General features: G+C 36.8%; 3 protein-coding genes and 1 pseudogene across 3 annotated transcripts; 3 read left to right on the top strand and 1 right to left on the bottom strand.

Moving 5' to 3' along the window:
- Positions 1-315: 315 nt before the first annotated feature.
- LOC137938565 (UPF0481 protein At3g47200-like) lies at positions 316-1,930 on the top strand. Its single transcript, XM_068783513.1, has 3 exons — positions 316-406; positions 547-1,205; positions 1,364-1,930. Exons 1-3 carry the CDS (start codon positions 316-318, stop codon positions 1,928-1,930), a joined length of 1,317 nt encoding a protein of 438 aa, XP_068639614.1.
- A 2,870-nt stretch (positions 1,931-4,800) lies between these two features.
- On the top strand, positions 4,801-6,547 carry LOC137938564 (UPF0481 protein At3g47200-like). Its single transcript, XM_068783512.1, has 3 exons — positions 4,801-4,894; positions 5,010-5,072; positions 5,214-6,547. The coding sequence occupies exons 1-3, from the start codon at positions 4,801-4,803 to the stop codon at positions 6,545-6,547; spliced, it is 1,491 nt and encodes a 496-aa protein (XP_068639613.1).
- Positions 6,548-10,132: 3,585 nt separating this feature from the next.
- Positions 10,133-11,683, bottom strand: LOC137938563 (UPF0481 protein At3g47200-like). The gene has a single exon (XM_068783511.1). It carries the CDS (start codon positions 11,681-11,683, stop codon positions 10,133-10,135), a length of 1,551 nt encoding a protein of 516 aa, XP_068639612.1.
- Positions 11,684-13,204: 1,521 nt separating this feature from the next.
- LOC137938562 (putative UPF0481 protein At3g02645) lies at positions 13,205-20,267 on the top strand (annotated as a pseudogene).
- Positions 20,268-20,922: the final 655 nt, after the last annotated feature.

The following is a 20,922-nucleotide window of genomic DNA, read 5'->3' as shown; positions in this document are numbered from 1 at the left end:
TCAGATAGAAAGAAAAAGAGGATCATTGGTGTTTGTATATAAACCCATGAGGGACGATCTGCTCCATCAAGTTACAGACTTCTGCAATGGTGGTTGGAGCGTTCAGAACCGGCTTATCAACATCTTCTTAGTCCGAACTTGATAAAAATCCGTTCGAACTTCTTGGAAATCCGCTCACAGGTTACTCTCATTTTCTCCTTTTGCAAATGGGTTAAAGGAATTGTCTTGTCAGTTAGATAAGAAATTCTCTCTCTGCTTTCGATTCGGTTTTTATGTCTGCCTGTCCCTTTGAATTGAAATGATATATAAATTTCTATGGCAGAAAACATGAAACGAGGCAGCTCACTCATTGCGGACCATGGAGATCCTTCTGAAGACCCTGGAGATCCTCCAAAAGAAATAGAAGGTTTCCACTAGCCACTCTTGGATGATTTTAAATCTGGGTTCCTCTTATCACTTTACATCGATATTCTCTTCTGTGTTTCATCATGAACCAGAATAAAAGCATAGAGGGTACTCATTTTCTCATTTTCATGTTTATGGCAGAAAAAATGGAGGAGAGCAGCACTTCAATGACCTCGAACTCTGGGGCAGAAGGAATTGAAGGTTTCGATAGGCAACTTCTAGATGACTTCAAATCTGGGTTCCGACCATTGTTTGTTCGAGACCCAACCACCACCATCTACGCCGTTCCAGAACGTATATACAAGCTCAAACCAAAGATCTATGATGATCGGTATCAGTACTTTGGAATCGTCATGGACTTCGATGAATTCTATCCAAGGTCGAGCTTGAGTGATCTTCACATGTTAGCACATATGCAATCAATCCTCTCCCGCAATGGTAAAAACACTTTTGAGGATTACCTCTCGGCTATGGAACAAATGAGAGACGGAATAAGCGAGTGTTACCTCGAAGAAATCAGGGTAGACTTCAAGTGTTTGATTGCTTTGGTATTGAGTTGTTGCCACATACTTGATGTGCTACTCTTATTTTTTGAAGGCGAACTGACGCCACAAGTGGATCAACGTTGTTCCACTGCATTGCATGAATTGCGCACGGACATGCTCCTCGTTCAGAGTCAAATTCCTTTCTTTGCTCTTCAAAAAATTTACGATATGCTAGACATCGATCAGTCTATATACCCTTCCTTAACTGACCTTTCCCTTCATTTCTTCAAGGAGTTTTTTCAGTTCAACCAGCAGGTTGATCCAATGCCTTCCGACCAGATCCACCATTTACTTCATTTAGTTCACTATCATCTCCTTCCACCCAACTACTTCCTCAAACAACAAGGATCGAAAAGTTCATTTCTCTCACACTGTCTTGAATTTTGATCTCTGTCCCTTCTCCATCAAAACAGCCAAGCACCATATCACCAATTCCTTGTGCTAGAAGACTCCGAGATGCTGGAATAAAGCTCAAGAAGAAGAAAACTACTGGATTCTCAAATATTACCTTCCATAGAGGTGTCCTGGAGATCCCATATTTACATGTTGATAACTACACTGAAGTTCTATTACGGAACCTGATTGCTTGGGAGCAATGTCATCCTAACGTTGGAGCATATTTCACCGGTTACGGGATTTTCATGGACTTCATCATTAACACAGCAGAGGATGTTGAGATACTCAATCGCCTCGGAATTCTTGAACAAACGTTGGGATCAGAGGAAGAAGTAGCTTCCGTTTTCAATGGGTTGAGCACCAACATTTTCTATGTTGCAGACGAAAACGATTTACTTCCGATCGTATGCGAAGAACTAAACAAATACTGTGAGGATAAGTTCAATATATGGAAGGCAAATCTGATAAATGATTACTTTGGTAGCCCTTGGGCTATTATTTCTGTTGTTGCAGCCATCGTCCTCCTTTTTCTTACCGCGACGCAGACATTCTTCTCTGCCTTTGCCTATTTTCGACCTCCTTAAAAGGGTTTTGAAGCTTCATTTCTTTATTTAATAAAATGTATTTGATTTCATCTTCTGTTTATATGAAGCATTTACTTTTTTTACTTGGAATGTTAGCCTTGGATCCATCTCTTTTCTCTATTCTTTTAACATTGTTTAATGTGGGTAGCCGAACCTAACCCAAACTCATAAAACTGTAATTAATAAAACTGCTGCAATCTTCATTTAAGTCTTTCTTAGTTGGAAATCTAAACATATCCTAGTGTCCTCACGTATATATATAAACTAGCAGTAGACAAAATCAGGAGTTAGTAACAAAGACTAAGACCAGCTCTTTGTTTTATCAAGAACCTGCAATTGGACCTCGAGAACAATTTATTAAATATTCAACCAACCAAAGCATCGGCTGATCTAAGTCCCATATCACCACTTCAACTTGTCCTTAATCAAATGGAAACACAGGCCAGGACAAGAGCAAGAGCCTGCAATTGGAACACAAGAACAATATTAAATATTCAACCAACAACAACATAGGCTGCTGTAAGTCTCAAATCATGTCTATGTACACAAGGGCACTCTTCTACGTAATAAGCTTCCGTCTGTGATTTATTGGGTTGTTTGGATGACGTATTTTCTGATATGAGCTACTTACTTCCCTTTTTGTATGAACCACTACAGACCATGGCTTATGGAACATATTTGGTACTAGAAATTTCCTCTAAGACTTTTTGAACTACACAACATACTTTACACAAATCATTAGTAACTTAAGTACTTGCTATCATCAAACTAGTCTTAATGAGGATGTTGAGACCAACACATTGCACACAAGGGAACCATTCCGCTAAACAAAATAAGAAAGCAAAAATTCTACAAATGATAGTTTCTAGTGTCGAAGTAGTATACAAAAAGATAAAGGTTGTCATGCACAATGTGATTGATTTATATATATACCAAACTCCAACTATCTTTTAATCATCGGCCAGATGAAAATGATGAAACTCCATTGTTAAAACTATAACAATACCGTTGACATTATTCAATGACGAAGAGTATCATCATAAAAAGTTGTTCTTATATCTACTGCATTCTCTGCGGCACTAATTATCTTTACCTCAATCTGGCCCTGAGACACAATATCTCTCATAAAATGTTATCTGACATCAATGTGCTTAGTTCTCTCATGATATGTCTGATTTTTAGTCATATGTATAACACTCTAACTATCACAGTGAACAAGTGTAGCACCTTGTGGCAAACCAAGCTCACCAAGTAAGCCTCTCAACCAGATAGCCACTTTCACTGCCTCAGTCACAGCCATGTACTCGGCCTCTGTAGTGGATAAGGCAACTGTAGTCTGTAATGTTGCCTTCCAACTCACAACACAACTCGAGAGAGGGAAAACATAACCTTCTGTTTATATGAAGCATTTACTTTTTTTACTTGGAATGTTAGCCTTGGATCCATCTCTTTTCTCTATTCTTTTAATATTGTTTAATGTGGGCAGCCAAACCTAACCCAAACTCAAAGGTTTTGACCATGGGTATTCATTTCTAACCTGATAAATAAACAAGTAGACTCAAAGCTATCCCGACATATTATGATGATAACACAACTCTGTACTTGAAAAGATAAATATACATATATATATATATATATAATGCTGGTTCTCTATTGTTATTTAAAATTGCAAAGATACCTTCCCAAGTAAACATTTTTTTTATCGTGACACAAAGTAACGAAAGTATCCTTTCATCTACTCTTTCATGATAGACCATCTACTGTAATAGATAAAGACTAAACATTACCACTGCAATCTATAAAAAGTCTTGGTCAATTAATAAAACTGCTGCAATCTTCATTTAAGTCTTTCTTAGTTGGAAATCTAAACATATCCTAGTGTCCTCACGTATATATATAAACTAGCAGTAGACAAAATCAGGAGTTAGTAACAAAGACTAAGACCAGCTCTTTGTTTTATCAAGAACCTGCAATTGGACCTCGAGAACAATTTATTAAATATTCAACCAACCAAAGCATCTGCTGATCTAAGTCCCAAATCACCACTTCAACTTGTCCTTAACCAAATGGAAACACAGGATAGGACAAGAGCAAGAGCCTTGCAATAGGAATGCAAGAACAATATTAAATATTCAACCAACCACAGCACACGCTGCTGTAAGTCTCAAATCAAGTCTACGTACACAAGGGGACTCTTCTATGTAATAAGCTTCCGTCTGTGATTTATTGGGTTGTTTGGATGACGTATTTTCTGACATGAGCTACTTACTTCCCTTTTTGTATGAACCATTCAGCTAAACAAAATAAGGATGTTGAGACCAACACATTGCACACAAGGGAACCATTCCGCTAAACAAAATAAGAAAGCAAAAATTCTACAAATGATAATTTCTAGTGTCGAAGTAGTATACAAAAAGATAAAGGTTGTCATGCACAATGTGATTGATTTATATATATACCAAACTCCAACTATCTTTTAATCATCGGCCAGATGAGAATGATGAAACTCCATTGTTAAAACTATAACAATACCGTTGACATTATTCAATGACGAAGAGTATCATCATAAAAAGCTGTTCTTAATGATAAAATCCAATTCCTCATTAGAAGATAAAAACTGAACAAAGACTCAAGTTGTATTACTTTTGAGGAGACAGTCTCCCACTATTTAATTTATACATGCCCACTTAGACTAATCAAATGGAAAACGATGAGAAAATACAATTGAGACTCACATGAATGGACATCAACGATAGGAGTGGAATATTCAAACTCTCAGATAGACAGAAGAAGAGGGTTAACGCTTCCGTGTGATATTATTTATACCCCCATGGGGATCGATCTGCTCCATCACGGTACAGACTCCTACAATGGTGATTGGAACTTCCAGAACTGGCTTATCAACATCTTCTTATTCCGAACTTGATAAAAATCAGTTCGAACTTCAGAGAAATCCGTTCACAGGTTAGTCTTATTTTCTCTTGTCAGTTAGATAAGAACTTCCCTCTCAGCTTTCGATTCAGTTTTTATGTCTGCTTGTCCGTTTGAATCGAAATGACATATAATATTTTCATGGCAGAAAACAATGAAAACCCTGGAGATCGTTTGGAAGACCCTGGAGATCCTTCAAATGAATTAGAAGGTTTCCGTAGCCACACTTGGATAACTATAAATCCCTTTAAATAGATATTCTCTTTCTTTTTCAATTTTTTACTTTTTTTTTTTCAGTGTTAGCATCTCAACATTTTCCTTTTTACTCACATTCTCAATTTTCATTTTCAAGGAATTCAAGGTTTCGATAGGCAACTTCTAGATCACTTCAAATCTGGATTCCAACCATTGCTTGTTCGAAACCCAACCGCCACCATCTACACCGTCCCAAAGCGAATTTACAAGCTCAAACCAAAGATCTATCATAATCGGTATCAGTACTTTGGAATTGTCATGAACTTCAATAATTTCTATCCAAGTAAGAACTTGAAAGATCTTCACATGTTAGCACATATGAATTCAATCCTCTCCCGCAATGTTAACAACACTTTTGAGCATTACCTCTTGGCTATGAAACAAATGAGAGAGAGAATACGTCAGTGTCACCTCGTCAAAATCAGGGTAGACTTCAAGTGTTTGATTGCTTTGGTATTGAGTTGTTGCCACATACTTGATGTGATACTCTTATTTTTTGAAGACAAACTGACACCACAAGTGGATGAAACTTGTTCCACTGCATTGCGTGAATTGCGCACGGACATGCTCCTTGTTCAGAGTCAAATTCCTTTCTTTGCCCTTCAAAAAATTTACGATATGCTACACCTCGATCATTCTGTCTACCCTTCCTTAACGCACCTTTCCCTTCATTTCTTCAAGGAGTATTTTCAGTTCAACCAGCAGGTTGATCCAATGCCTTCCGACAAGATCCACCATTTACTTCATTTAATTCACTATCATCTCCTTCCACCCAACTATTTCCTCAAACAACAAGGATCGAAAAGTTTATTTCTCTCACACTGTCTTGAATTACCGATCTCTGTCCCTTCTCCATCAAAACAGCCACGCACCATATATCCAATTCCTTGTGCTAGAAGACTCCGAGATGCTGGAATAAAGCTCAAGAAGAAGAAAACTGCTGGATTCTCAAATATTACCTTCCATAGAGGTGTCCTGAAGATCCCATGCTTACTTCTTGATAACTACACTGAAGTTCTATTACGGAACCTGATTGCTTGGGAGCAATGCCATCCTAACGTTGGAGCATATTTCACCGGTTACGGGATTTTCATGGACTTCATCATTAACACTGCAGAGGATGTTGACATACTCAGTCGCCACAGGATTCTTGAGCAAACGTTGGGATCAGAGGAAGAAGTAGCTTCCGTTTTCAATGGGCTGAGCACCAACATTTTCTACTCTCAACAAGAAAACGATTTACTTCCGAGCGTATGCGAAGAAATAAACAAATACTGTGAGAATAAGTTTAATATATGGAAGGCAAATCTGATAAATGATTACTTTGGTAACCCTTGGGCAATTATTTCTGTTGTTGCAGCCATCGTCCTCCTTTTTCTTACCGCGACGCAGACATTCTTCGCTGCCTTTGCCTATTTTCGACCTCCTTAAAAGGGTTTTGAAGCTTCATTTCTTTATGTAATAAAATGTATTTGATTTCATCTTTTGTTTATATGAAGCTGTTACCTTGTTTTACTTGGAATGTTAATCTTGGATCCAGCTCTTTTCTCTAAAACATACTAGTGTCTTCTATTCTTGTAACAGTTTTTTAATGGGTTGAAACGAACCTAACCCAAACTCATAAAGGTTCTGAGTGGAGGGATTCATTTCTAACCCCATAAATAAACAAGCTATCCCCACCAATTATGAAGATGACACAACTCTGAACTTATATATATATAGCAAGATGGCCTGCCAAGTTGGAAAATTGCAAGTGTGGTCTTCTCTAGAAGAAGACAAGCTGGCCGGCTGAGCAAGAGAGAGGGAACACACTATGGAAGCAACTGTAGCAGGAACCATTTGAATGGCCCCATAAACACTTGGCACAAGAAGCAAGGCAAGCTCATTCGAATAGAGAGGAGAGAGAAAAGTATCTATTGAAGACCATTTGCCAGACATAAAAAAGCCAACCCAAAAAGAGGCAAGAAGAATAGAAACGGCAAAAGGAGTCAATTACATAGCAAGTACTTGGCCACATCAATAGGAGAGTTGAAGTCTTGAAGTGTAGAACTCCAAAGGAGTTGATTATTGTGCAAGGAGTCGAGCACATAAGTAGCAAAAATAAAACATTGAAGTATAAAGTGAAAATGAGTCGACCACATTCAAGAGGAGTCGAATACATTTAATAAGAAAGGAGTTCACCATATCAAAAGAGTTGACCCATTTAGTAGGAGAAAGGAAAAACATCGTAAGGGTTCGAACACTGTGAAATGAGTCAAACCCTTTGAAACGAGTTGACTTTGTGCAAAAGTTCAAATCTTCAATCATTCAAGCTCAGTTCTAGGAGCTATAGGTCTCCAAAATTTGTGTCCGACCTACCTTTGCGTTTATTAGAAAAAAATTAATATATTTTAAATATTTTTTTAGCATATTTTTTACCTTTTTTTCTAAATGATAAAAACTCATTTTGTAGCCATTATGACTTTTTTTTTCACTTGGAAACCTTACTATTTAGCCCAAACTCACCCTAAACATTGAGAATTCTCTTCCCTGTATTTTCCAAGCACTCTAAGCTTTTACGTACAATTTTCAGAATTTGTATCTCCTCCAAAGCTTAAAAGGAAATCAATTGTAGAAATTTTCTTCATTGAGCTAAGTTTCGCATAGCATTTACTTTAAAATCGCTACTTAGAATATCTTGTGCTAGATAAACTGATCATGTACTATGATATCTTAGAATTCACTCTAGCATTTGATTTTAAAGGGACTTTTGCATAAGTATAAGAACTTTGGGGTAGGAATTTAAAAAATTTAAATTATTTACACACTTTTACATTGAACTAGTGTTTTTTCTCTTTGAAACCATTCATTAAAGTTCACTTAATTACTCATGGGGCAATAATTTTAATTAAATTATTCAATTGAGTTTCTTTGTACATTTTCCCCCATTTGAAAAACCATTCCGAAATCGACTTTGAACTTATATTTTAAAATCAAGTCATTAAGTACTATTTGAGCTATTGTTACATAGGCACATAATTGGTGTGCTTACTATTCAAGTTGTTACATGGGTAGGCACGTATGATTGATTGTGCTTGTTGTTCATTCTTGAATTGTGATGTCAACCTTATTAAGAGGCTTTTGTATTTGACCAAGATTTAACCGAGCAACCCTTAGATTGTTGGTTGAGCCTTGGCAAGGCAAAATCATCTCAACTTAATTTGTCTATAAAAAGTCTTGGTCAATCAATAAAACTGCTGCAATCTCATTTAAGTCTTTCTTAGTTAGCAATCTAAACATATTCAAGTGTCCTCACGTATATGTATAAACTAGCGGTAGACAAAATCAGGAGTTAGTAACAAAGACGAAGAAAGGTTGACATAGCTAGTAGAAAAGCTTATGAAAAATAACGAGTGGACCGGCCACTTCTAAAACTAGACCAGCTCTTGTATTTTAACTACATTGACATTTCAATAACAACTTGTTTTATCAAGAACCTGCAATTGGTCCTCAAGAACAATTTATTAAATATTCAACCAACCAAAGCATTTGCTGATGTAAGTCCCAAATCACCACTTCAACTTGTCCTTAATCAAATGGAAACACAGGCTAGGACAAGAGCAAGAGCCTGCAATTAGACCGCAAGAACAATATTAAATATTCAACCAACCACAGCATATGCTGCTGTAAGTCTCAAATCATGTCTATGTACACAAGGGGACTCCTCTACATAATAAGCTTCTGCATTGTTGATTTCAGCTTCTCTTTCACACTAGAGGTTCTCTATTCCTTCTCCGGTTTTCCTATTTTTCTCGTCCCTTTGCAATTAAAAACAAATTTGTTTTGACAGACAGGATATATGGACGAAATAGAAGGTTTTTGAAACTATTTTTCTTAGATCCTTGTCATTTTTTTAGTTCTCTTTTTTTTTTGTGATATTAAGTGTCTTTTTGTGGTTATTGTAACTATTTTTCTTAGATCCTTGTCATTTTTTTGAACGCATGGAACTCAATGAAATCCTAATAGCTTTATGAAAATGTCTGCAAGTTGATTTTTTCAATTGGAACAAATTCCACTTTAATTACGTTGATTTGAACCTGCTCTTATATAAAATGGTGTCTGATTTTAATGTGTTTTGATCGAGAATGGTGAACCGGATTCTTACTAAGGCTTATAGCACTCATGTTGTCACAATAGATTGGCATTTCGTTTTGCTCTAAACCATAATCTTCCAGTTGTTGTCTCATCCATAGAAGTTATATACAACAACTTCCAGCAGCTATGTACTCAACTTTGATGGTGAAAAAAGTAACCTAATGTTAGTTTTTGAAAACCATTAAACAAGAATATTTCCAAGTAATTTGTAGTTACCACTCATACTCTTCCTATCAATTTTGCATCCAGCAAAACCAACATCTAAGTACCCTATTAGATCTATGAAAGAGGAGTTTGAGTACCAAAGTCCCAAGATGGGTGCTCCAAGTAGAAATATGAAAATTCTTTTCATGACCACTAAGTAGGAGACTCTAGGATTGGATTAAAATTTAACAAATAGGCCTATGCCGTAAACATAATATTCGATCTACTAGCTGCTAAATAAATTATTGACCCTATCATGCTTCTATACAATTTCGGATCTACAAGTCTATTCGATTTCTCTAAAAATCTAATTTTAAGGACGAATTCATGGGTGTGCTCATTGATTTGAGTTTTTCAATGTTGAATTTCTTTAGAAATCCTTTTGTATACTTTGATTGATTTATAAAAGTTCCATTTTAAGTTTGTATAATTTGAAGTACTAATTCTTCTTATTTTGATCATTACTATCACTCATTTATTGCTTGTTTTTCGGTTTGATTATCAAATATTTTTAAATTTTTGTTTTATTTTTAAATGATAGATAAAATAGTGGAATGGATAGTTGAATAAAATTATGAACCCATTTCCATGCTTGAGAATAAGTTGATAAATGATTATTATCACTATTCATGGACCAAACATAAACTCTTAATACATTCATAAATTCAACTTCTATTTCTATTGTGGAGGTCGAAAATAGGAATAAACAGAAAAAAAGGTCTGTAGAAAAGTAAACAGAACGATTAATACTGCTGCAATAAGAGAAATAGTTGTCCAGGGGCTACCAAAGTAATCAGTCATTAGCTTTGTCCACCATTTGTTAAACCAGCTTTCACAGTAACGGTTAAGTTCCATGCACAACTCTGGAAGAAAATCATAAGACTCAAGTTTTGCATAAACCAGGTTATCACTCAAACTGTTGAAGACTTGAACAACCTCCTCATTATTTTTCAAGGAATGCTCCAGGACTCCGCTCTCGATGAGTATCTCTATATCCTTTGAGGTATTAATGAGATAATCCATGAAAATAGCGTAATTGGTGAAGTATTTTTCAGCTCCACGATGACATTGTTCCCAAGCTATGAGATTCCTCAGGAACTTCTTCGTGGTCGTTCTTACATGCAAATATGGGAGTTCTAAAACTCCAATGTTAAACTCCACAACAAATCCTCTATCCTCTCTTGGCCTAAACTTGACCCCTGCCTGTTGGAGTGTTGTTGCTGTAGGGATAGTTCTCATCCTTGAGAGATGATCAAACCATTCAACATCCATAGGCAACTGCATTCCTCTTCCCAAACATTTGAACAATGTTCCCCAAAGACCGTAAATTATGCGATGCATTCTTTTCAGCCTCTTATGACGACCAGGGTCTGAAGGAATTAGAAGGTGGTGAACTAAGTGAAGCAGATGGTATACTTCACTCCGCCCATCTATATTTTTTTCCTTGTTCATTGGAACAAACTTACGGTAGGAAACTAGATCTATTTTTTTTTCCTCGTTCATTGGAACAAACTGATCGAAGAAAAATAAGGCTAGAATCTCCAAAGGAGGTCGGTCCATCTCGGTGTAGGCCATCTCATAAACCTTTTCAAGGATGAAGAAAGGAATCTGGTTCTCCACAAGGAGCAAGTCTACCCATAAATCATAAACCCATCTGTGACCACATTCTGGGTCATCTGCAGGGGACAATTTTCCATCACAATACTTGAGAAATAGATCAAGTATAAAGCAACTACTGAGTAGGAGATCGAACAAGTGAGAGAAATCTGTAGAGATGTGTTCCTCGTTACGTTTTGCAATTTCTTCCTTCTGCTCTTCCATCATCTGCAAGTAATCCGCCAAACCCTTGTCGTTGTTTTCTTTAAGGATTGAGTAGAGATGAAAATAATAATGCTCATCGTCACCCTTCCACAGAGGGTCATAAACGTCGATACATGTGGGCTCGTAAAGACTTTCTTTCTCTCCACTTTGGCGCATGGCTTCGGGGACTCTGTAGATTGTCACGCTTTTATCTGTGATCTTCGAAGACCTTTCCTGCAAGGTCGGTTTGTCTCTTGCAAGGTAGGATTGCGCCTCGTCATAACGATGCTGCACAAAACCTTCCATCTCTTCAATATTTCTCGTCGCTTTTCCCTTCTTTCCGCGGTCGACAGAACTCGTTGCTGCTACAGCCACCTGACCCAGGATCACTCCTGTTTCTATATCAGTATTTCCTGATTCGTTGGCCATGTTTAATTCCCTTTCTGTAGATGGTGAAACCGTGTCTTAAGTGAGATTCATCAATGGAGATACTCCATGCTTTGGTTTGCGAGAAACGGGATGAAAACTTTTGGAAGTGAAATGGACAACAGGATCCATTGCTCTTCGTTCTTCAATTCTTTCTTGCATTCACTCGGCTGAACTGGGATCGGCTCTGAACACAGGATTTGTCTGAACATAGATGGGGGAGGTGCAGAAATCAAGCCTCCTTCCCTATTTCCCAGTTCAAGCACGAACCGTGAATGGGAGCCGTCAATGAATGACTCCAGTTCGCCGATTGGGGTTCATATGCCCCCTTGTTCGGGGCGGATTGGACCCTACTCCGCTACCTCTTGTCGTACAGAGAAAGAAAAGTACAGGCTTCTCTTAGAAAACCAGAAAATGAAAAGAAAGGCCCCAAGGAACTCACCTGAGTTAACTTTGGTAGTTCCTATATCAGCTTCATGCCAAATTCTTCTGCCATATCTTCTTTCTCCTCGATCAAGCTTACCCCAGGGTCCCCTGTTTCTATTGACATGCCATGGTTGCCATCTTACCTTCCACCCACTATGGCAACAATAATAGACACAGTAATGGTACAAAGAGAAACAACACGACATCAAACAAAATGAAGAAAATTGAGAAACTTGAATTAGTGAACAAGAACAGAAACAGAATAAAACACAAACCTGAAGGAGCGTTGAGGTCTTCCAAGTTGGCCTGCCAAGTTGGAAAATTGAAAGATTGGTCTTCTCTATTGTTATTTAAAATGGCAACGATACCTTCCTCGGTAAACATTTAAAAAGTGGACCGGTCACTTTTAAAACTAGACCAGCTCTTGTAATATATAGATAAAGACTGAACAGAGCCTAATGTGGGATGTGCAGTATAATTGAATCAATATTAAATATTCAACCAACCACAGCATATGCTGCTGTAAGTCTCAAATCATGTCTACGTACACAAGGGGACTCTTCTTCGTCTGTGATTATTTTCCAAATCATGTTCTATTAAGTGATACTTCCCTTTTTGTATGAACCATCACTACAGACCATGGCTAATGGAACATATTTGGTACTAGAAATTTCCTCTAAGACTTTTTGAACTACACAACATACTTTACACAAATCATTAGTACTTGAGTATTTGTTATCATCAAAGTAGTCTTAATGGGGATGTTGAGACCAACACATTGCACACAAGGGAACCATGAGTAGTGTCTCTTAATGACCAAATCCAATTCCTCATTAGAAGATAAAAACTGAACAAAGACTCAAGTTGTATTACTTTTGAGTAGTGTCCCTCACTATTTAATTAATTTATACATGCCCACATAGACTAATCAAATGGAAAGCCATGAGATGATACAATTGAGACTCACATGAATGGACAGCAACGATAGGAGTAAAATATTCAAACTCTGAGATCGACAGAAGATGAGGGTTAACGCTTCCGTATGATATTATTTATACACTGGGATCGATCTGCTCCATCACGTTACTGACTCCTACAATGGTGATTGGAACGTCCAGAACTGGCTTATCAACATCTTCTCATTCCGAACTTCAGAGAAATTCGTTCACAGGTTACTCTTATTTTCTCTTGTCAGTTAGATAGGAACTTCCCTTTCAGCTTTCGATTCAGGTTTTATGACTGCTTGTCCGTTTGGATTGAAATGACCTATAATTTTTCCATGAAAGAGAACAGCTCTTCAGTGGCCCAAGATGCTGGCAGCTCACGCATTGAAGACCCTGGATATCGTTTGGAAGACCTTCATTCGAAGGTTTCCGTAGCCACACTTGGATAACATTAAATCCGGGCGCCTCTTATCCCTTTAAATCGATATCTCAACATTTTCCTTTTTGCTCACTTTCTTAATTTTCATTTTCATGGAATTGGCGCAGGAATTGAAGGTTTCGATAGGCAACTTCTAGATGACTTCAAATCTGGGTTCCAACCATTGTTTGTTCGAAACCCAACCACCACCATCTACGCCATTCCAGAACATATTTGTAAGGGCAACCGCAGCTTTTGAGCGTTACCTCTCGGCTATGAAACAAATGAGAGAGAGAATAAGCGAGTGTTACCTCGTCAAAATCAGGGTAGACTTCAAGTGTTTGATTGCTTTGGTATTGACTTGTTGCCACATATTTGGTGTGCTACTCTTATTTTTCTAAGGCAGACTGACACCACAAGTGGATCTTCCACTGCATTGATATGCTAGACCTTGATCATTCTCTCTACCCTTCCTTAATAGACCTTTCTCTTTATTTCTTTGAGTTTTTTCAGTTCAACCAAAAGGTTGAACCAATGCCCTCAGACCAGATCCATCATTTGCTTCATTTAGTTCACTATCATCTCCTTCCACCCAACTACCCCTTCAAACAGGAAGGATCGAAAAGTTTATTTCTCTCACACAGTCTTCAACTTCCGACCTATGTCCCTTCTCCATCAAAACAACCACGAATCATATCACCTATTCCTTGTGCTAGAAGACTCCGAGATGCTGGAATAAAGTTTAATAAGAAGAAAACTACTGGATTCTCAAATATTACCTTCCATAGAGGTGTCCTGGAGATCCCATATTTACATCTTGATAACTATACTGAAGTTCTATTACGGAACCTGATTGCTTGGGAGCAATGTCATCCTAACGTTGGAGCATATTTCACCGGTTACGGGATTTTCATGGACTTCTTCAATAACACAGCAGAGGATGTTGACATACTCAATCGCCACGGAATTCTTGAACAAACGTTGGGATCAGAGGAAGAAGTAGCCTCCGTTTTCAATGGGTTGAGCACCGACGTTTTCTATTCCCAACACAAACACGATTTCCTTCCTAGCTTATGCCAAAAACTAACCAAATACTGTGAGGTTAAGTTTAATAAACGATTACTGTGGTAACCCTTGGGCAATTATTTCTGTTGTTGCAGCCATCGTCCTCCTTTTTCTCACCGCGATACAGACATTCTTCTCTGCCTTTGCCGAAACCCAACGGGATTTTTTCTGAATCCCTTCCCCGTCCTGCACAGAGGAAAACAAAATCCATTCTCCGATTTTTCAGGTAGGGTCAGATCGGATTCCACGGGGAACCAGTCCCCGTGCCCACCCCCACTTAGATGAAGAATGATAGGAGAACGTGGAGGGATCCAAAAACATGGTTTGGAAAGGTGGAACTTTTAAAACCTAGTGGTTGTCTCATAAACACTTCCTCACTGAGAGATCCTTGAAGAAATGCATTGTTAACATTGAGTTGAAGCAATGTCCAATTATAGATGGCTAGGGTAAGTACTATTGAAATTGTTTGAGGTCGGACAACAGGACTAAATGTTTGATCATAGTCGACTCCTAAAAGTTGGCGATGTCCTTGCATAACAAGTTGAACTTTGTATTTTTTGTACGGACCCATCCATATTGAATTTGGTTTTAAAAACCCATCGATACATGAATATTAGAATTTTTAGGTACAAGTTCCCCAAGTATTTTTTTGTTGAAGAGCAAGGTACTCTTGTTTCATGGCAATCAAACCATTGAAGAAGTGTAAGAGCAACTTTATCGGACATAGGATTAGATATATGTGTGACTATATGTGCTTGAAGTGTTGATGGAGCTACCTTACTCTTGGCTCTAGTCATCATTAGATGGTTATTAGGGTGGGGAGGAAGAGATGTAGGAGGTGGGTAAATAGGAAGGACAATTTCATTCTGACCGGTGTCAAGGGGAGATTTGGATGAGAGTCTTGAAGTAGGTCATGGGGGGTTTGAATTAGACTCAAAGTACTTGGGGATAGGTTTGGAGGGTTATGAACATAAATTTCATCTAAGGATGAATGAGTGGTTCAAATGGTAGGTGTTTTATGTAATGTTTCGAAGAAATCTTTTACACTAACAGTAAAGGGGTTAGAAATTTTAAATTTTTTTGATGATGAATAAGGAAAACATAATTCATAAAAAATAGCATGCCTAGTAATAAAAAATACTTGTTTAAAGAAGGACAAAAGTATCATTAACCTTTATAAGAATCATGAAATCCCAGAAAAATTGGTTTTGTTATATGGTCTTATACAAGGAAACATAGACATCCAAAAGTATGAATATGATTATAAGCAGGAGAGGTATTTAGAAGTAATGAGTATGGAATTTTACCTTGTAAGGGAGCAATAGGTAGTCGATTAATCAAATATCTTTCAATTTGAAAAGTTTCAACCCAAAAACTATTAGAAACATTACCTTCATATAACAATGTTAATCCTATTTCAACTATGTGTCTATGCTTTCTTTCAGCTATTCCATTATTTCCTGGGCTATAAAAACAAGAGAGATGTTGAAGAATTCCATATTGAATTAAATAATCATTAAAAAGTGAGCTTATGCAATCACCTCCTCCATCTGAATGAAGTAATTTTATCCTACATGAGAATTTATTTTCCACCATATTCCTAAATTTAGCAAACATTCCAAAGGGTCCATGTTTAGCCTTTAGAGGATACATCCAAAATGTTGGAATATATGATGTAATTAGGGTGACACTGATATAATTAGTTTATATTTTCTATCTCTTCTTCACTCTTATAGGGTGAAGGGTATACTTGTAATATTGGTAGTTTTGATACCTATAAATATATCTTATGGGGAAGGGTCTGGCTAAGTCTATAACTTCTTCTTCCTCCTGTTTTCTCCCAATGGGTCTCTCTCTCTTTTGCTCCAAGAGCTAAATCTATGGAGTCCTGAAAATCAACACAAAAAACCTATAACAATCATAAAAAAGGTAATATAGTACTTACATCAAAATTTAGGAATTAAAAGAGAGGGTTCCGACAAACTAGAATGTAATACTTCAAGTGGCTTAGAGGCTTTATGTTCAACATGAACAAAAGATAATTTAGCTTGTTTTGCCATTTGACAACTAAAACAAGTGTTTAAAATAGAACTCAAACTAGAATGAAATTTTTGTCTGACTAAGGACGAAATCAAAGTTGAATATGGATGTCCGAGTCTATGATGTCACAATGTTGGAAGATAGGCCCAAGCCCACACGACCAAAAAGGCCTACATATCCTAGTGTGTTGGAAGATGGGCCCAAGCTCATAAGACCAAGGAAGGTCCACATATCCAAGTGTGTTAGAAGATGGGCCCAAGCCCATCTGATATGGACCCACTATGATCACGTGAGGAGTCTTACACAATAAGAAGTCATACAGAGCTAAAATTATTATGGAAGTAGGTCTCATAGAGGAGTTTCAGTTTAGAGATATTTTAGTCATGTTAGTCTTCTATTTATATTGAGTTATTTAATTATATTGGGACTTATCTTTAAGTGTTAAAGTTTGGGTGTAATTGGACTCTACTACTTTCCTCTATTATAAATAGAGGTTCGTGTACTCTAATTATCAAAAGTCAATGAAGTATTTTTCTTTTCCATAAATTCAACATGGTATCAGAGCAGGTTCTGTGAGTTGACTCCGTCAACCCATAGAGATTATGTGATTCTTTTCTGATCTATTATCTCTAGCAGTTTAGGTTTGTATTTATCTTTTTTTTCTCTTTTTAGTCCCTATACCAGTTATTTTATTTGAGTTATAACCTCTATACTGAGCTTTAGTATATTGTATATTATATATTGATGAAAAGATATTCGAGTATACTTTCCAAAAAAAAATAATTTTTTGCAATCGGAGTTATCTTAAAGAGAAATTGATATTTTAAGCACCAAAGGTCACATTACAAAAGAAGTTTGAGCAGCAGTAAAAAGCTTCAACTCCCAAGTTATTTTATGCTATCAAGAACGAGACTTTATATGAAGAATTATATATCAAAAAAAAGATTTGTAAGTGTATTTTCTTACTAATTCAACCAATTCTCTATCTGAGTTTTTTTATATGGAGATATTGATCATGGAAGAGTCAATGGTTATGCTGATAAAAGGGGAAAGAGTTCTTAGTGCGGCTAGATTACAGAGACCGAAATCTATCAGATTACATAACTCAAAAGAAGTATATTTTATGAATTAAAGTTATATTTGGATGAAAGGTATTTAAGTCTATTTTCAGAAGGAGAAAGTTTCATATCTATCTGATCTATATTTAAAGATATAATCGCATTGGAAGAATCAAAGGTCATGCTGGTATCCTGTTGCATTGAAATATCCAAATTTAAGCTGATTATTTTGCGTCACTTTTTGAGTTGCTATTATGGATCAACTATATCAAGAAAATATCTTACTTACCCCTTTTTCGGTTACCTTTCTCCCCCTTCTTATTACTACATCTATGTTATTTGGTTCAAGTTGGGATCACTGCTATTACCTCCCAGTTTGAAGGGTAGAAGTACAAGAAGTACAAGAAAGTGGTATTTTCTTCCATATTTTGTGGTCAATTTTATGTGACCAAAATATTCAAGAAAGGGGGAGCACAAAAGATGAAGCTTTTGCATCTAAAAAGAAATTTTTGCAGCAAATAAAATTGAAGACCAAGAATCCTGACTCGCAATAATAATTGAGGTAATTATTGGTAATACCTGACTCAGCTCGACTCGATTCTATTTCTCCGGCTGGATTATTATTTTAAGGTATTCGCAACATATTATTTGGTGGAGATACTCGCATCGGATTATTTCAAGGGTAATTTTATAAAGATTTTTATTATTTTGGTTCATGTTATATGGGCCTAGACCCATTTCAGCTGCAACTATTATATTTCAAGGGTAATTTTGCAAGGATTTTTATTATTTTGGTTCGTGTTATATGGGCTCAGGCCCATTTCAGCTGCAACTATTATGTCTCTATGGATGAGACATTATTATTGAAGAAGTGGTGACCTCAGCATCATATCTTCCTCTTTACCTATTACCTATTAGTTATTTGACAACCTTACTCTTACCATCATTTATTTGACTTTCACATACATCTTTGGGCCAACCTTTTGCGTGTTGCTCCGGTTGGGAGTTTAAGTTCATATATATATATATACATATGGGTGTTTTAAGTCCATTGAGACTTTTTTATAGATATACACCTATGGATCTTTTATCGTTGTCTTGTGAATGACAAGCATTACCATGTTTATCTATAGGTTGCAGAGCTTTTTCTCTGTTTATTCCTATTTTCGACCTCCACAACAGAAATAGAAGTTGAATTTATGAATGTATTAAGAGTTTATGTTTGGTCCATGAATAGTGATAATAATCATTTATCAACTTATTCTAAAGCATGTAAATGGGTTCATAATTTTATTCAACTATCCATTCCACTATTTTATCTATCATTTAAAAATAAAACAAAATTTTAAAAATATTTGATAATCAACTTGTTAGTGCATCTGGGGACTTCAAACTCTAATCAAAGAGATGCTTTACTTGAGAGGGGGGTGTCCAAGAAGTGGGATTCTGGTAGGCAACAGACAAAGGTCTAGATCAAAATCTAGACATGACAACTTGATTTGTAACTATTGTAAGAAATAGGAGCATATTAAGGTCGATTGTCACAAACCGAAAAACAAGCAATAAAAGAGTGATAGTAAAGATCAAAATAAGAAGAATTAATACTTGCAGGGGCTAGTGTTGCAAAAATTGTCGCCTTCAAGATTCGGATACATGACATGGTGTGTGGTCCTTCTGACTCATCCTCCTACATAAATTTATCCTTAAATCTATTCAAAACAAGTGGATCTATCTTGTTCCACTGGATTGAATGAATTGTGGCACGGACATGCTCCTCGTTCAGAGTCAAATTCCTTTCTTTGCCCTTCAAAAAATTTACGATATGCTAAACCTTAATCGTTATCTGTACCCCTCTTTAACGAACCTTTGCCTTTATTTCTTCAAGGCATTTTTTGAGCTCAACCAGCAGGTTGATCCAATAGGTCCAGACCAAATCCACCATTTGCTTCATTTAGTTCACTATCATCTCCTTCCACCCAACTACTTCCTCAAACAACAAGGATCGACAAGTTCACTTCCCTCACACAGTCTTCAACTTCCGATCTCTGTCCCTTATCCATCAAAACAACCACGCGCCATATCACCTATTCCTTGTGCTAGAAAGACTCCAAGAAGCTGGAATCAAGTTTAAGAAGAAGAAAACTACTGGATTTTCAAATATTACCTTCGATAGAGGTGTCCTGGAGATCCCATATTTACATGTTGATAACTCCACTGAAGTTCTATTACGGAACCTGATTGCTTGGGAGCAATGTCATCCTAACGTTGGAGCATATTTCACCGGTTACTGGATTTTCATGGACTTCATCATTAACACAGCAGAGGATGTTGACATACTCAATCGCCTCGGAATTCTTGATCAAACGTTGGGATCAGAGGAAGAAGTAGCTTCCGTTTTCAATGGGTTGAGCACCAACATTTTCTATGTTGCAGACGAAAACGATTTACTTCCGAGCGTATGCGAAGAACTAAACAAATACTGTCAGGATAAGTTCAATATATGGAAGGCAAATCTGATAAATGATTACTTTGGTAGCCCTTGGGCTATTATTTCTGTTGTTGCAGCCATCGTCCTCCTTTTTCTTACCGCGACGCAGACATTCTTCGCTGCCTTTGCCTATTTTCGACCTCCTTAAAAGGGTTTGGAAGCTTCATTTCTTTATGTAATAAAATGTATTTGATTTCATCTTCTGTTTATATGAAGCATTTACTTTTTTTACTTGGAATGTTAACCTTGGATCCATCTCTTTTCTCTATTCTTTTAACATTGTTTAATGTGGGTAGCCGAACCTAACCCAAACTCAAAGGTTCTGACCACAGGTATTCATTTCTAACCTGATAAATAAACAAGTAGACTCCAAGCTATCCTGACCAATTATGATGATAACACAACTCTGTACTATTGTTATTTAAAATGGCAAAGATACCTTCCCCAGTAAACATTATTTTACCATGACACAAAGTAACGAAAGTATCCTTTCACCTACTCTTTCATGACAGACCATCTACTGCAATTAATAAAACTGCTGCAATCTTCATTTAAGTCTTTCTTAGTTGGAAATCTAAACATATCCTAGGTAGACAAAATCCACGTATATATATAAACTAGCAGTAGACAAAATCAGGAGTTAGTAACAAAGACTAAGACCAGCTCTTTGTTTTATCAAAAACCTGCAATTGGACCTCGAGAACAATTTATTAAATATTCAACCAACCAAAGCATCTGCTGATCTAAGTCCCATATCACCACTTCAACTTGTCCTTAATCAAATGGAAACACAGGCCAAGACA

Source organism: Aristolochia californica, unplaced genomic scaffold (assembly GCF_029961685.1).
Source record: "Aristolochia californica isolate CCGP_79_NKW_82.1479 unplaced genomic scaffold, dmAriCali1.0.hap1 SCAF_8, whole genome shotgun sequence".
Classification (NCBI taxonomy): Eukaryota; Viridiplantae; Streptophyta; class Magnoliopsida; order Piperales; family Aristolochiaceae; genus Aristolochia; species Aristolochia californica.
Note: the sequence above shows the minus strand (reverse complement) of the source record. Positions and strands in the feature narration are given on the sequence as shown.

Coding starts and splice junctions, on each gene's coding strand:
- LOC137938565 (XM_068783513.1), top strand. CDS start 316: ATGGCAGAAAACATGAAACGAGGCAGCTCACTCATTGCGGACCATGGA. Junction 407..546: donor TCCTCCAAAAGAAATAGAAG/GTTTCCACTAGC, acceptor TGTTTATGGCAG/AAAAAATGGAGGAGAGCAGC. Junction 1,206..1,363: donor TTTTTCAGTTCAACCAGCAG/GTTGATCCAATG, acceptor CCATCAAAACAG/CCAAGCACCATATCACCAAT.
- LOC137938564 (XM_068783512.1), top strand. CDS start 4,801: ATGGTGATTGGAACTTCCAGAACTGGCTTATCAACATCTTCTTATTCC. Junction 4,895..5,009: donor TCAGAGAAATCCGTTCACAG/GTTAGTCTTATT, acceptor TTTTCATGGCAG/AAAACAATGAAAACCCTGGA. Junction 5,073..5,213: donor TCCTTCAAATGAATTAGAAG/GTTTCCGTAGCC, acceptor TTCATTTTCAAG/GAATTCAAGGTTTCGATAGG.
- LOC137938563 (XM_068783511.1), bottom strand. CDS start 11,683: ATGGCCAACGAATCAGGAAATACTGATATAGAAACAGGAGTGATCCTG.